This window comes from Leptonychotes weddellii, chromosome 2, assembly GCF_054177405.1.
Source record: "Leptonychotes weddellii isolate Sample4059 chromosome 2, ASM5417740v2, whole genome shotgun sequence".
NCBI lineage: Eukaryota > Metazoa > Chordata > Mammalia > Carnivora > Phocidae > Leptonychotes > Leptonychotes weddellii.
Window position 1 is genome coordinate 30,304,336 of NC_138370.1, and position 14,706 is coordinate 30,319,041.

The following is a 14,706-nucleotide window of genomic DNA, read 5'->3' on the forward strand; positions in this document are numbered from 1 at the left end:
ACTAGTAGTTGAGTGCCTCCTCTGTGGTGTATGTTCACTGGTGCAAATTAACAGATGGTCATAAGTCCACTCACATCTATCTCTTTGAGGTCTCCTTGTCTATAATATCAATATCTCCAAGCCCCTGATTAACCATCAGAGATATCTGCCACTGTTTAAGAGTCTATGTACATAATTATATGAAGGCATTTTCCCCCTTCATACAAAGTTATAAAGAAGTATGCTATTCAGTTTGCCTGCTTGGAGGATTTTACCTCACCACATTGCTCAGAACCACTCTTTTTTTTTTTTTAAGATTTTATTTATTTGTCAGAGAGAAAAAGATACAGAGCACAAGCAGGGGGAGTTGCAGGCAGAGGGAGAAGTAGACTCTCCACTGAGTGGGGACCCTGATGCGGGACTCTATCCCAGGACCCTGGGATCATGACCTGAGCTGAGGGCAGATGCTTAACGGACTGAACCACCCAGGCATCCCAGAACCACTCTTTGTATGAACTTTGAATGTGGCAACAATGTTTTCAGTTGAAACAAAGATATCAGTCTGTAACTGTCTGTCTCCTAAGACAGAAATCACACCAATAATTTAAACAGAAGAATTTTAATACAAAAATTATTAACTAGCAAAAGGTGATTACTAAAAAGGATAAAGATGAAGTCAAAAGAACACAGTAATAACAATGTAGAGAGCATCTACTAACAATAGGGCTGAAGAAGAGTAGCTATAGAAGGAAAATATTTAGAAAGGCCAAAATTCAGACCTCATTGGTATGTGGTTGCAACTCACTGATGATGGAGAAGATCACTCTATTGCCCTAGACCAGAGCTGGTCCACAGTTAGCAGACAGATATTTACAAAGGAGAAACCACAAGATATTACTGGTGAGCAAGAAGCTTCCAAGCAGTGTGCCAGAAGACTAACCAGGTAGGTGTAATCTTGTGTTGTCAAGCAGGAAGTCTTGTATTGTCTTATTGGGGTATCAGCAGGCCAAGGCTGCTGAGCAGGAAACCACCCAATCAGATTTAAGGAAAACTGACCAGCCATTGAGCACCACTGAGTAACCTACATACTACAGGCAACCGTGTTGTGGGAATAGGGAGAAAAGAACACCTGGACCAGAAGGAGAAGCTGTTCCTTTTCTAGTTTTCCTCTTGTGACTTTTAGAGTTAATATCAAACATTCTGCTAGCTGGTTATTGTCCAGATTCAGTATCACAAAGCAAGAGTAAGAAAGGCAGATGTGGGGCTGAGAGACAATAATTTGATAACTAGCATCATCTACCACTTTGGCAATTCAGCCTCTACATGCATCTTTCTCCACACTTGAATTCCATAAAACAACAAAACAGCTATATAACTTTACCTAACAAAATACAACTATCCTTCATACAAATGTATTTCTTACTCTTTCTAAAAAAAAATGAGAGGAAACAAAATATCAACAATCATTATATATATCATTGGCTATATTAATCATTCCTAAAATACTGAGTCACAATATTTGCTCAATATTTTGTCTTCTAAATACTAAATTTTAATTTTAATTTTTTTCCATTAGTGGAGGTTAGCTTTAAATTTAGTAAATTTTAATTTTATTTTTAATTTTTCCATTAGTGGAGATTAACTTTAAATTTAGTGATCCAGCAGTTGTTTATCTCTCTTTTTCTCAGCTTCTTTATTTTCCATCATTTGGTCTTCTATATCACTGATTCTTTCTTCTGCCTCATTTATCCTAGCAGTTAGTGCCCCCATTTTTGATTGCACCTCATTATTAGCCTTTTTGATTTTGACCTGGCTAGATTTTAGTTCTTTTATTTCTCCAGAAGGGCTTCTCTAATAACTTCCATGCTTTTTTCAAGCCCAGCTAGTATCTTTAAAGTGATGTTTCTGAACTCTAGATCTGACATTGTAATAATGTCCATATTGACTAGGTCCCTGGCAGTCGGTACTACCTCTTGTTCTTTTTGTTGAGGTGATTTTTTCCATCTTGTCATTTTGTCCAGAGGAGAATAGATGAATGAGAGAACAAAATGCTAACAGGGTAACAACGTCCCCAGAAAATATACTCTAAACAAATCAGAAAAGACCTGAAGCCGGGGGAAAAGAAAGGGAAAGAAAGAAAAAAGAAAAAAAAAAAAGAAAAAGATAAAAACAAACAAAAACAGAACAAAACAAAAAAAAACAGAATATGATCAAATATGATCAGGCTGGTGCATAGATCAGTGCCACACACTAGATTTTGGGTGTATTTTGGTTAGAAGAAAGTGCCTCCCAAAATTTTAAAGAAAAACTTATATATGTACAAAAATAAGGGTAAATATGATGAAGGGATGGAATATGACTGTAAAGATGAAAATTATAAAAGATTTTATAAAAGGAATTAATAAGATAAGAAGTTGTTTGAAAAAAGAAGAGGATTCAAAAAAAAGTGAGAGAATGTGATCAGGCAGGAAACTAGAACAAAGCCATACATTAGAGATTCAGGGTATATTTTGGTCTGTTAGAAGAAACTGTATCCCCAAATTTTAAAGTCAGAAAAACTTATATATACCAAAAATAAGGTTAACTACTGTGAAGGGATAGAATATGACTCTAAAAATGAAAAATAAAAAAGATTTTTTTAAAAAGAGATTGATAAGATGTTGGTTGAAAAATGGAAAAAGAAAAATTCAAAAAAAAAAGTAAAAAAAAATTAAAAAATTAACTTTGAAAGACTAAAGAATCATGGTAAAAAAGCCATGAATTCTATGTGCTGCATTCCCCCAGTGCTGTCATTCTGCCATTCTCATTGATCGGTAAATTTGGTCTTGGCTGGCTGTTCTTGCTGATCTTCTGTGGGAGGGGCCTGTTGCTATGGTTCTCAAATATCTTTGCTGGGGCGGAATTGCCCCACCCTTACCAGGCTAAGTAATCTGCTTGGGTTTGCTCTCAGGAGCTTTTGTTCCCTGCAAGCTTTCTGTAGAGCTCTGGAGGACGAGAGTGAAAATGGCAGCCTCCCAATCTCCACCCCGGAGGAGCTGAGAACTTGGGGTCCCACTCCTCAATGAGCCCCCAGAGAAAAGCAGTCAATTGCTCCTGTCTCCCCAGTCTCTGGCCGCACTCCATGCTCACCTGGCCTGTGATTGAGCATTTCTATCTCTGGCACACGACCCTGTTTGGAGTCTCCAAACCCAGCAGAGTCCTGGGGTGTGGTGCTGCACTGCTCCTCCCAGTGGAGGATGTGGAGTCTCCCCGGATCTGCCACTTGTTGGGTACCTACTGGAGGAGCAGTGGCCCGACTGTGCTGTGGATCCCAGTTTATGGGAACCCCGAGCTGAGAGCCCACTTCTCAGATCCTTCTCCGCAGCTGGCTTCCCCACTCCGATATCTGGGAGCTCTGCCACACTCAGGCACCCCCCGGTTTCTGTGACCCCAAGAGTCCTGAGACCACACTGTCCCAGCCAGGGTTCCACCCCTAGCTTAGCCACCAGAGCCACATCCCTCAGTGGAGCAGACTTCTAAAAGTTCTGATTTTGTTCTCTGCTGTTTCTATCTCTTGCCAGTAGTGGCTGATGGAAGCCCCCTCCCCTGCCATTTATCTTCCTGAATATTGCCTCAGATTCACGTCTCCACACGTCCTACCTTCCAGCAAGTGGTCGCTTTTCTGTTCAGAGAGTTGCTGCTATTCTTTTCTTTGATCTCCTGTTGAGTTCATAGGTGTTCAGAATGGTTTGATCCCTATCTAGCTGAATTCCTGGGACCAGATGAAATTTAGGTCTTCTACTCCTCCGCCATCTTGCTCCTCCCCCCATAAATGATTATTTTTTTATTCAAGCAAAATAATCATTTGTTTGACACTATAGTTGCAAAAATTTTTGAAGGGTTTCGAAATTTGTATTTTTTTTCAATTTTTCAGATATAATGAAAAATGTAAACTTAAAAATAATAAAATTAACCTCCACTAATTTGTTATAAAATAATAATGGGAAAAAATAGATAATATGTAAAATTAATTCATATTCATAACAAGCAAAGATAAAATATGTAAAGCTACTACAGCTATCATTTTTGTAATTAATCATATGGCCACAGTTGATTATCTACGATTTCCTTCTTCCACTACCAATTTCATAATTATGTTTTTTACACACAGAACATTGACTGGAAATCTTACCTAGTAAAGTAACCTAAACTTTCATTTATAAAGTATCTAAATTCTTAGTAGCTCTGCATTTTTTTATTGTTGTAGTTTTCTTGAAATCTTTACAGTTGCATTCAAAGGAATAAGTGGTGACCCCAGATAATTTCCTGGATTTTCAACATTATCCCATGTGCCTTCATTGTGTAACAGCATTCAATTTACCCTTGGTAATCAGGATCAATTAATACACTACATAGAGTAATACATTTTTCTTCATTTTCAATGGCATATGAAGCCTCAAGTGACAAAATGACAGACTCATCTTCCAATTCAAAGGAAGCAATGTTATGTCTTCTGGTGGAAACTAGGACATAAAAAAAAAATTCAATGTTTTAGTGATAGAAAATAGAAATTTTATGAGCAGGTTAATAGAAATAAATGTAAAAGGAACGACTTTAATTTCCAATCTTTATTTCCCAGACCCACATATTATGCTTATGAGGGAGACAGCACAACACAATGACCTTTAAAAAAAAAAAATTAAGTAAGTTTTACACCCAACATAGGATTAGAACTCATGATCCTGAGATCAACAGTCATATGCTCTACTGACTGAGCCAGGCACCCCCAGAATGACCTCTGATTTTGAGAATATACTGCATCCTGGTTCCAGTCCAAGATGGTGATGTAGGAAGACCTCTAACTCACCCTTTCCATGGAACAACCCACATTACACCTATATATAGAACAATTCTTCATGAAGAACTGAGGGCCAACTGAACAGCTTCTGTACAACAAAAGACAGAGAAAACAGCAAAAGAGAATAGCAAGAGAGAAAAAGACATGTTAACAAAGGGAACCCTCACCCTCTATAGTGTGAACTGCAGTGGGAAGGTATAGTACTGAGGGACTGAGAACAGATTCCTCTGTCCTAGGACATAGAAAAAAAGGTACAGTTTAAAAGAACAGCTAGCATAAAAAAGAGATAACACTAGAACTCTGCCAAACAGCTACACTGTCCAGGAATGTTCTCTGAGTCAGAGGGATGGCAGAATGACACAACGTACATTCCCACTCCAATTTAAAAGGCCAGACCAGAGCAGGGTCCACATATTAGCAGGTCTGGTCAACACTGCAAACTTTCAGCTTCAGCAGGCTCAGGGTCTACAAGCCCATGCCAGCCTCAGTTGCACTAGGGCACAGAGAGAAAGTCACAATTTAAAAGGGCTAAGGAACTGTGAGAATTCCCTGTCCTCCTCCATCTTAAAAACCCAGACTGGAACGGCATCTGGTGGACACATCAAACTTCCCTCAATGAGCCCCAGGTGCCTAGCCCACACCAGCCCCCACCATTTCATCAATGTGGCCACAAAGTGGTACACACAGGGAAACTCCTGGGTAGTGCTCACTATAGCCCCAGTCTTTGTGTCAAGGTGACACAGGGACAAATCACCCCAGAAAATTCTAGGGTCACACAACTTTGGCTTCAGGTGGCTTGCTAATGCACTCCCAGTGCAGAGTGCTCAAGAACCTTGTGGCTGAAGTCTGCCTCAAATCCAGCCACCCTACCAGGGCACTTCTGCACACTGTCCTGGGAACCCAAGGTCTGTGCCTGCATTGGTTTCAGACACCCTGCCATGGAACTCCCTATATGGAGTGCCCTGGAACACTCCTGCCTGCACCAGCCTCAGCTCTAGTTGCCCAGCCAGGTCACTCCCTGTCCTGAACACACTGGGACATGTGGCTTTCACCTAATTCAGCTTCAGTTGTCCTGACAAGTTACCCCCTCTGTGGAGCACCCCAGGACATCCTGGCCTATACCTCACCACAGTGCTAGTCACCCCTTCAAAGCACCCTCTGTGTGGAGAGTCCTAGAATACTCTAGTTTATATACACTTCAGCTTCAGCTATTCTAACAGGGTACCCTCTATGTGTAGGGCCCAGGATCCCTCAACTTGCACCCACTTTAGTTTGAGTTATTATACCAGGGCACCCTCTGTGCAGAGAGCCCAGACCTCCAGACTCACACACCACCTCAGCTCCAGCTGTCCTGCCGAGTGCTCTTAGAGCATAGAAACCCATGACATGCTGGCCTGCACTCACTTCAGCTGTCCTGACAGGTGTCCACTACATGGAAAGCTTCAGGACTCCCACCCTACGACAGCTGTTGCTCCAGCCAGCAACAAAAGTCACCAAGCATATACAGTCTACATAGAGGATGACCATACACAAGACCATTCCTTCAAGTTTAGAAGGAGTTGGTCCACCTAATCCGTAGAAACAAACAGATAAAGCCAAGCAAAATGGGGAGACAGGTATATGCTTCAAAATAAAGAATAAGAAAAAATCCTCATAAAAAGTCTAAATGAAATGGAGATAACCAATATGCCTGATAAGTAATTTAAAGTAAAGATCATAAAGATGCTCACTGCACTGGACAGAAGTGTGGAAGAACTCAGTGAATCTTCAATAAAAAGATAGAAAATATGTAAATCAGGGTGCCTGGTGGCTCAGTTATTTAAGTGTCTGCCTTCAGCTCAGGTTATGATATCAGGGTCCTGGGATCAAGTCCTGCATTGGGTTCCCTGCTCAGCGGGGAATCTGCTTCTCCCTCTGCCCCTCCCCCCATGCTCATGCTCAGTCTCTCTCTCACAAAAATAAATAAATAAAATCTTTAAAAAAATAACATAACAGAGTTGAAGAATACAATAACTGAAATAAAAAAAAAACACACTAGAGGGAATCAACAGCAGATTAGCAGATGCAGAAGAACAAATCAGAGATCTGGAAGATAGGATATTGGAAAGCACCCAGCTGAACAGCAAAGAGATCAGAATTTAAAAATGAGGGTAGGTTATCTTTTGGACAACATCAAACAAATAAACATTTGCATTGTGGGAGTCCCAGAAGAACAGGGAGAGAATGGGATAGAAAATTTATCTGAAGAAATAATAGCTGAGACAAGAGAAGATGGCCATAGAGTAGGAAAACCCTAGGCTTGTCTGGTCCCACAAACACAACAAGATAACTATCAAATCATTCTAAATACTCCAGAAATCAACCTGAAGACTGACAGAACAAACTCCACAACTGAGGGATAGAAGAAGCCACACTGAAATAGGATTTGCAGACACGTGGTTTAGGGGAGAAATGGATCATGGGTGCTGTGGAGAGGAGAGAGCCATTGTTGCAGAGAATGGTGAGAAAGAGTTGAGCAAACAGGGGAACACAAAAGGAGAACATTTTCCCAAAGCCATTGCCTGGGAAAACAGTGAGGGACTGATTTTCATGAGTTCTTGCAACCAACAGGGCTTAAAGCCTGGAGTTTTAAAGGTCACCAGGCATGGTAGGGATCCTGCCCTGATGGCACTGCCCTACTCCTGGAGAGAAGGCTGGCAAATAATCCTGGGCAGATGGCATGGAAATAGCAATTTGAAGAATGCCTGGGCACACAGCAAGATTATTCTCTCTTCTTGGAGTGTGTCCCTGAGAGAGAGTATTCATGGAGATACCTCTCTGGGGACAAAGGAGATGGCCAGCACCATTTCCCTACTCCACACTGCAACATAAACACAGAGCCACCTGAAAGAAGCAGAACAATGCCAACACTAGCTGCTCAACTTGCATACACCAAGCCCCATCCCCCCTGTCTATGGTGGGACTGCCCTTCTTAGAAAAGCTTGCCTCAATCCCAGTGCAATGGGTCCCTTCCACAGAAGGCCAGCAGAAACACCACATCTCCCAACCAGATAGTTCTACAGGGCTTAAGTTCTACTGAAAGTAGTATCAGGTCTCATTCAACAAGCAGACTAGAGCATACCTAATTAAAACTTGCTATATTCTGGTCAAGGACCAAACAATGCCCACTACAGACAAGGAGAGCTTCTGCAGGCGACTGGCTGGAAGGATAGCACCAAAACACAATAGCAGAGCACATGCAGTACACACAAAAGACACACCCTGAAGTGCCAGGCCCTGGACACTACATGACCTCTTCTTCATAAAGCCATTACTCTCAGGAGCAGGATACATAACTGGCTTTTCTAACACAGAGAAGAAGGAAGAGACTTAGACAAAATTCCAAGACAGAGGAATTCATTCAAAATGAAAGAACAAGATAAGGCTATGGCCAGAGATCTAAGCACAACAGATAAAAGTAACATGCCTGATGGAGAATGTAAAGCAACAATCATAAGGATATTCACTGGGCGTGAGAAAAGAATGGAAGACATCAGGGAGAATCTTACCACAGAATTAAAAGAGTCAGAAATGAAGAATGCAATAATTGAGATTGGAAACAAGCTTGATGCAATGAACTGGTAAAAGCAGAGGAATGAATTAGTGATACAGAAGACAAAATAATGGAAAATAAGGAAGCTGAACAAAAGGAAGCAAGAAGAAATACGGAACACAAGAAGAGACTTATAGGAACTCAGTGACTCCTCAAACACAATAACATTCCTATTATAAAAGTCCCAGAAGAAGAAGAGAGAAAAGGGGGCAGAAAATTTATTTGAGGAAATAAGAGCTAAAAACTTCCCTAATCTGGGAAAGGAAACAGACATCTAGATCCAAGAGGCACAAAGAACTCCTATAAAAATCAACAAAAGCAGGCCAATACCAACACATATTGTAATTACATTTTCAAAATATAATTATTAAAAAAATAATAAAAGCAGCAAAAGAAGTCCTTAAGTTATAAGGGAAAACTCATAAGGCTTGCTGTAGATTTCTCAACAGAAACTTGGCAAGCCAGAAGAGAGTAACATGATATATTCAAAGTGCTGAATGGGAAAAATCTGCATCCAAGAATACTCTATCTAGCAAGGTTATCATTCAGACTAGAAGGAGAGATAAAGAGTTTCCCAGACAAAAAAAAAATTAGAGGTTCCTTGACCACTAAACCAGCCATGCAAGAAATATTAAAGGGAACTTTTTGAGTGGAAGAAAGACCAAAATGACAAAAATAAGAAAGGATCAAAGAAAATCTCCAGAAACAATGACAAAACAAGTAAAAAAAAAAATGGCAATAAATACATATCTATCAATAATTACTCTAAATGTAAATGGACTAAATGCTCCAAAAAGACAAAATTTGTCAGAATGGATGAGAAACAAGACCCATCTATATGCTGCCTACAAGAGACTCATTTTAGACCTACAGACAACTGCAGATTGAAAGTGAGAGGATGGAGAACCAGTTATCATGCTTATGGATGTCAAAAGAAAGCTAAAGTAGCAATACTTATATCAGACAAACTAGACTTTAAAACAGACTGTAACAAGAGATGAAGAAGGGCACTATATCCCAATAAAAAGGACAATCCAACAAGAAGAACTAACAATTGTAAATATTTATGCACCCACCACGGGAGTACCCAAATATATAAAACAATAACAAACATAAAGGAACTCATTGATAATAATACAATAATAGTACAGGACTTTAACACCCCACTTACATCAATGATCAGATCATCTAAACAGAAAATCAACAAGGAAACAATGGCTTTGAATGACACACTGAACCTGATGGACTTAATAGATATATTCAGAACATTCTATCCTAAAAGAGCAGAACACACATTCTTTTCAGGTGCACATGGAACATTCTCCAGAATAGATTACATATTAGGTCACAAGTTAAGCCTCAACAAATACAAAAAAAAGACTGAGATCATGCATATTTTCTGAACAAAATGCTGTGAAACTAGAAGTGAACCACAAGAAAAAAATTGGAAAAACCACAAATACATGGAGGTTAAACCACATACTACTAAATAATGAATGGGTTAACCAAGTCATCAAAAAAGAAATAAAAAAAAAATACATGGACCCAAATGAAAATGAAAACACAATGGTCCAAACCCTTTGGGATAGAGAAAAAGCTGTCCTAAGAATGAAATATATAGCAATACAGGCCTACCTCAAGAAGTAAGAAAAATCTCAAATATACAACCCAAACTTACACCTAAAGGAGTTAGAAAAAGAACCGCAAATGAAGCCTAAAACCAGCAGAAGGAAGTTAATAATAAAAATTATAGCAAAAATAATGACATAGAAACTAAAAAACAAACAAATAAAAAACCACCACAACAACAATAGAACAGATCAATGAAACCAGGAGCTGGTTCATTGGAAAAAAAAAAAAGTTGATAAGCCTCTAGTCAGACTTATCAAAAAGAAGAGAGATAGAAAGCACCCAAATAAATAAAATCACCAATGAGAGAGGAAAAATAACAACCAACACCATAGAAATACAAATTATAAGAAATTTATATGAAATTATGAAAAACTATATGCCAACAAATTGGACAACCTGGAAGAAATAGATAAATTCCTAGAAACATATGAACTACCAAAACTGAAACAGGAAGAAACAGAAAACTTGAACAGACCAATAACCCGCAATGAAATTGAATTGCATTGAATTTGATTCAATTTTGTTTGTCTCCCAACAAACAAAAATCCAGGGCCAAATGTCTTCACAGGTGAATTCTAACAAACACTTAGAAGAGTTAATTCCTATTCTCCTCAAACTATTACAAAATACCAAAAAAGAAGGAAAACTTACAAATTCATTCTATGAGGCCAGCATTACCCTGATACCAAAATCAGAAATAGACCCCACTAAAAAGGAAAATTACAGACCAAATCCCTGATGAACATGGATACAAAAATTCTAGACAAGGTACTAGAAAATTGAATCCAACAGTACATTAAAAGAAGCACTCAACACAATTAAGTGGGGTTTATTACTGGGTTGCAAGGGAAGATCAATATTTGGAAATCAATCAACGTGATACACCACATTAATAAAAGAAAGGATAAGAACCATATGATCTTTTTAATAGATACAGAAAAAGCATTTGACAAAGTAAACCTTTCATTCATTATAAAAACCCTCAACAAAGTAGGGTTAGAGGAAACATACCTCAACATATTAAAGGCCATATATGAAAAAAAACACAACTAATTAATCATCCTCAATGGGGAAAAAACTGAGAGGTTTTCCTCCAGAGTCAGGAACAAGCCAGGGATGTCCACTCTCAGCACTTATACTCCATATAGTACTGGAAGTCCTAGCCACAGCAATCAGACAACAAGAAGACAAAAAAGAACCCAAATCAGCAAGAAAGAAGTCAAACTTTCATTATTTGCAGATAACATGATATTCTCTATAGAAAACTCAAAAGACTCCACCAAAAAATTGCTAGAATTGCTGACAGACAAATTCAGTAGTTGCAGGATACAGGATCAATGTACAGAAATCTGTTGTATTCCCATATACCAATAATGAATCAGCAGAAAGAGAAATCAAAAAATCAATTCCATTTACAATTGCACCAAAAATCATAAGATACCTAGGAATAAACCTAAACAAAGAGGTGAAATACTATACTCTAAAAAGTATAAAACACTGATGAAAGAAATTGAAGATGACACAAAGAAATGGAAAGACATTCCATGCTCATGGACTGGAAGGACAAATATTGTTAAAATGATTTTATTACACTAAGCAATCTACATATTTAATGCAATCCCTATCAAAATACCAAAAGCATTTTTCACAGAGCTAGATGAAACAATCTTAAAATTTATATGGAACCACAAAAGATCCTGAATAGCCAAAGCAATTTTGAAAAAGAAAAGCAAAGCTGGAGGCATCCCAGTTCTTGACTTAATTTATATTACAAAGCATAGTGATCAAAACATTATGGCACTGGCACAAAAATAGACACATAGATCAATGGAACAGAATAGAAAGCTCAGAAATGAACCCACTCCTATATGTTTAATTAATCTTCAACAAAGCAGGAATGAATATGCAGTGGGATAAAGACAATCTCTTCAAAAACAGGTGTTGGGAAAACTGGAAAGTGACATGCAAAAGAGTGAGACTGGACCATTTTCTTACACCTTAGACAAAAATAAATTCAAAATGGATTAAAGACCTAAATGTGAGACAGGAAACCATCAAAATCCTAGAGAACACAAGTAGTAACCTCTTTGGCATTGGCCTTAGTAACTTCTTTCTATATATTTCTCCTGAAGCAAGAGAAACAAAAGCAAAAAGAAACTATTGGGACTTCATCAGAATAAAAAAACTTATGCACAGAGAAGGAACCAATCAACAAAACTATAATGCAACCTATGGAATGGGAGAAGATATTTGCAAATAATGTATCTGATGAAGCGTTTGTATCCAAAATCTATAAAAAACTTAGAAAACTCAACATCCAAAAGCCAAATAATCCAGTTAAGAAATGTGGAGAAGACACAAATAGACATTTTTCCAAAGAAGACATACAGTTGACTAACAGACATGTGAAAAGATGCTCAACATCACTTATCATCAGGGAAATACAAATCAAAACCACAATGAGATATCACCTCAAACCTGTCAGAATGGCTAAACTTAATAACACAGGAAAGAACAGGTGTTGGCAAAGTTGTGGGGAAAGGAGAACCCTCTTACACTGTGGGTGGGAATCCAAACTGGTGCAACTACTCTGGAAAACAGTATGGAGGTTCCTCAAAAAGTTAAAATTAGAACTACCCTATGGCCCAGAAATTACACTACTAGGATTTTATCCAAAGGATACAAAAACACTAAGTTGAAGGAAACATGCACCTCAGTATTTATAGCAGCATTATCACAATAGCCAAATTATGGAGCCAGACAAAATGTCCATTGATAAGTGGCTAAAGGAGAGGTGGTGTATATATATATATATATATATATATATATTACTCAGTCATAAAAAAAGAATGAAATCTTGCCATTTGCAATGATGTGTATGGAGCTAGAGAATATTATGCTAAGGAAAATAAGTCAGTCAGAGAAAGACAAATACCATATGATTTCATTCATATGTGAAATTTAAAACCAAAACAAATGATCATAGGGAAAAAAGAGAATGGTCAACTAAGAAACACTCTTATCTATAGAGAACAAACTGATGGTTACTAGAGTGCAGATGGCTGGGGAGATGGGTGAAATAGGTGATGGGTATAATGAGTGCACTTGTTGTGATGGGTACCAGGTGTTATATGGGTGTTGAATCACTAAATTGTGTATACCTGAAACTAATATTATAGTGTAAGTTAACAACTGGAATTTAAATTAAAACTTATTAAAAAAGAAAGAAAAGAAATAATTACTGAAAACTTCCTTGACCTAGGGAAAGAAATAGACATCCAGGTCCAAGAAAGTTCCAAATAAGATGGACCCAAGAAGACCCACACCACACATATAATAATTAAAATGTCAAAGGTTAAAGATAAGGAGAGAATTTTAAAAGCAGAAAGAAACAAAAAAAATTATGTACTGGTGAAAATCTATAATGCTATCAGCTGACTTTTCAGCAGAAACTGCTGGCCAGGAGAAAGAGGCATGATATATTGAAAGTGCTGAAAGAAAAAAACCTACTGAGGCGCCTGGGTGTCTCAGTCGGTTAAGCGGCTGCCTTCGGCTCAGGTCATGATCCCAGGGTCCTGGGATCGAGTCCTGCATCAGTCTCCCTGCTCAGCCGGAGAGCCTGCTTCTCCCTCTCCTTCTGCCTGCCTCTTTGCCTTCTTGTGCTCTCTCTCTATCTCTCTGTCAAATAAATAAATAAAGTCTTTTTTAAAAAAAGAAAAAGCACCTACCACCAAGAATACTCTCCCAGGCAAGGTTATCATTCTAATTTAAAGGTGAGATACTTTCCCAGACAAATAAAAGATAAAGGAGTTTATCACCACTAACCCAATCTTATAAGAAATGTTAAAGAGCTGTGGCTAAAATTAACAACACAAAAAAACAAGAAGTTTTGGTGAGGATGCGGAGAAAAGGGGAATGCTTTTACAGTGTTGGTGGGAAAGCAAAATGGTACAGCCACTCTGGAAAACTGTATGGAGTTTCCTCAAAATGTTAAAAATAGAATTAGCCTATGATCCAGCAATCACAGTACTATGTATTTACCAAAAGAATGCAGAAGTACTAATTTGAAGGGATACATGCACCCTGTTTATAGCCACATTATCTAGAATAGCCAAATTATGAACAGACCCCACATGTCCATCAAATGTTGAATGGGTAAAGAAGATGTGGTATATACATACACTGAAATATTACTCAACCACAGAAAAGAATGAAGTCTTGCCGTTTGCAACAATGTGGATAGAACTAAAGAGTATTATACTAAGCAAAATAAGTCAGTCAGAGGAAGACAAATACCATACAATTTCACTCATCAGGGGAATTTAAGAAACAAAACAAATGATTATAGGGGGAAAAGAGAAAGGAAAACCAAGAACAGGCTCTTAAGTATAGAAGAAACCAATGGTTACCAGAGGGGTGGTGGGGGGAAGATGGGTTAAAAAGGGGATGGGGAAGGAAGTGGCATGATATATTCAATGTGCTAAATGGGAAAAATATGCAGCCAAGAATACTTAATCCAGGAGCAAGATGCCGGAGGAGTAGGAGACCTGGATTTCGTCTCCTCTCAGGAATTCAGCTGGATAGGGATCAAACCATTCTGAACACCTACAAACTCAACAGGAGATCGAAGAAAAGAATAGCAACAACTCTCTCATCAGAAAAGCGA

At 38.3% G+C, this 14,706-nt stretch overlaps 2 protein-coding genes across 2 annotated transcripts in view; one reads left to right on the plus strand and one right to left on the minus strand.

Annotated features, from left to right (window-relative positions):
• The window catches only part of LOC102740164 (A disintegrin and metallopeptidase domain 3-like), a 425,273-nt gene that overhangs the window by 197,041 nt on the left and 213,526 nt on the right, over nucleotides 1–14,706 (plus strand). The gene's annotated exons all lie outside the window — the stretch shown is intronic.
• The window catches only part of LOC102740462 (disintegrin and metalloproteinase domain-containing protein 18), a 180,222-nt gene that overhangs the window by 455 nt on the left and 165,061 nt on the right, over nucleotides 1–14,706 (minus strand). Inside the window, exons 21-22 of the mRNA XM_081812865.1 lie at nucleotides 4,984–5,048; nucleotides 4,340–4,481 (exon numbers count right to left, since the gene is read on the minus strand). Of these exons, the coding sequence (XP_081668991.1) occupies nucleotides 4,340–4,481; nucleotides 4,984–5,048 (207 nt within the window). The remainder of the gene's footprint in view (nucleotides 1–4,339; nucleotides 4,482–4,983; nucleotides 5,049–14,706) is intronic.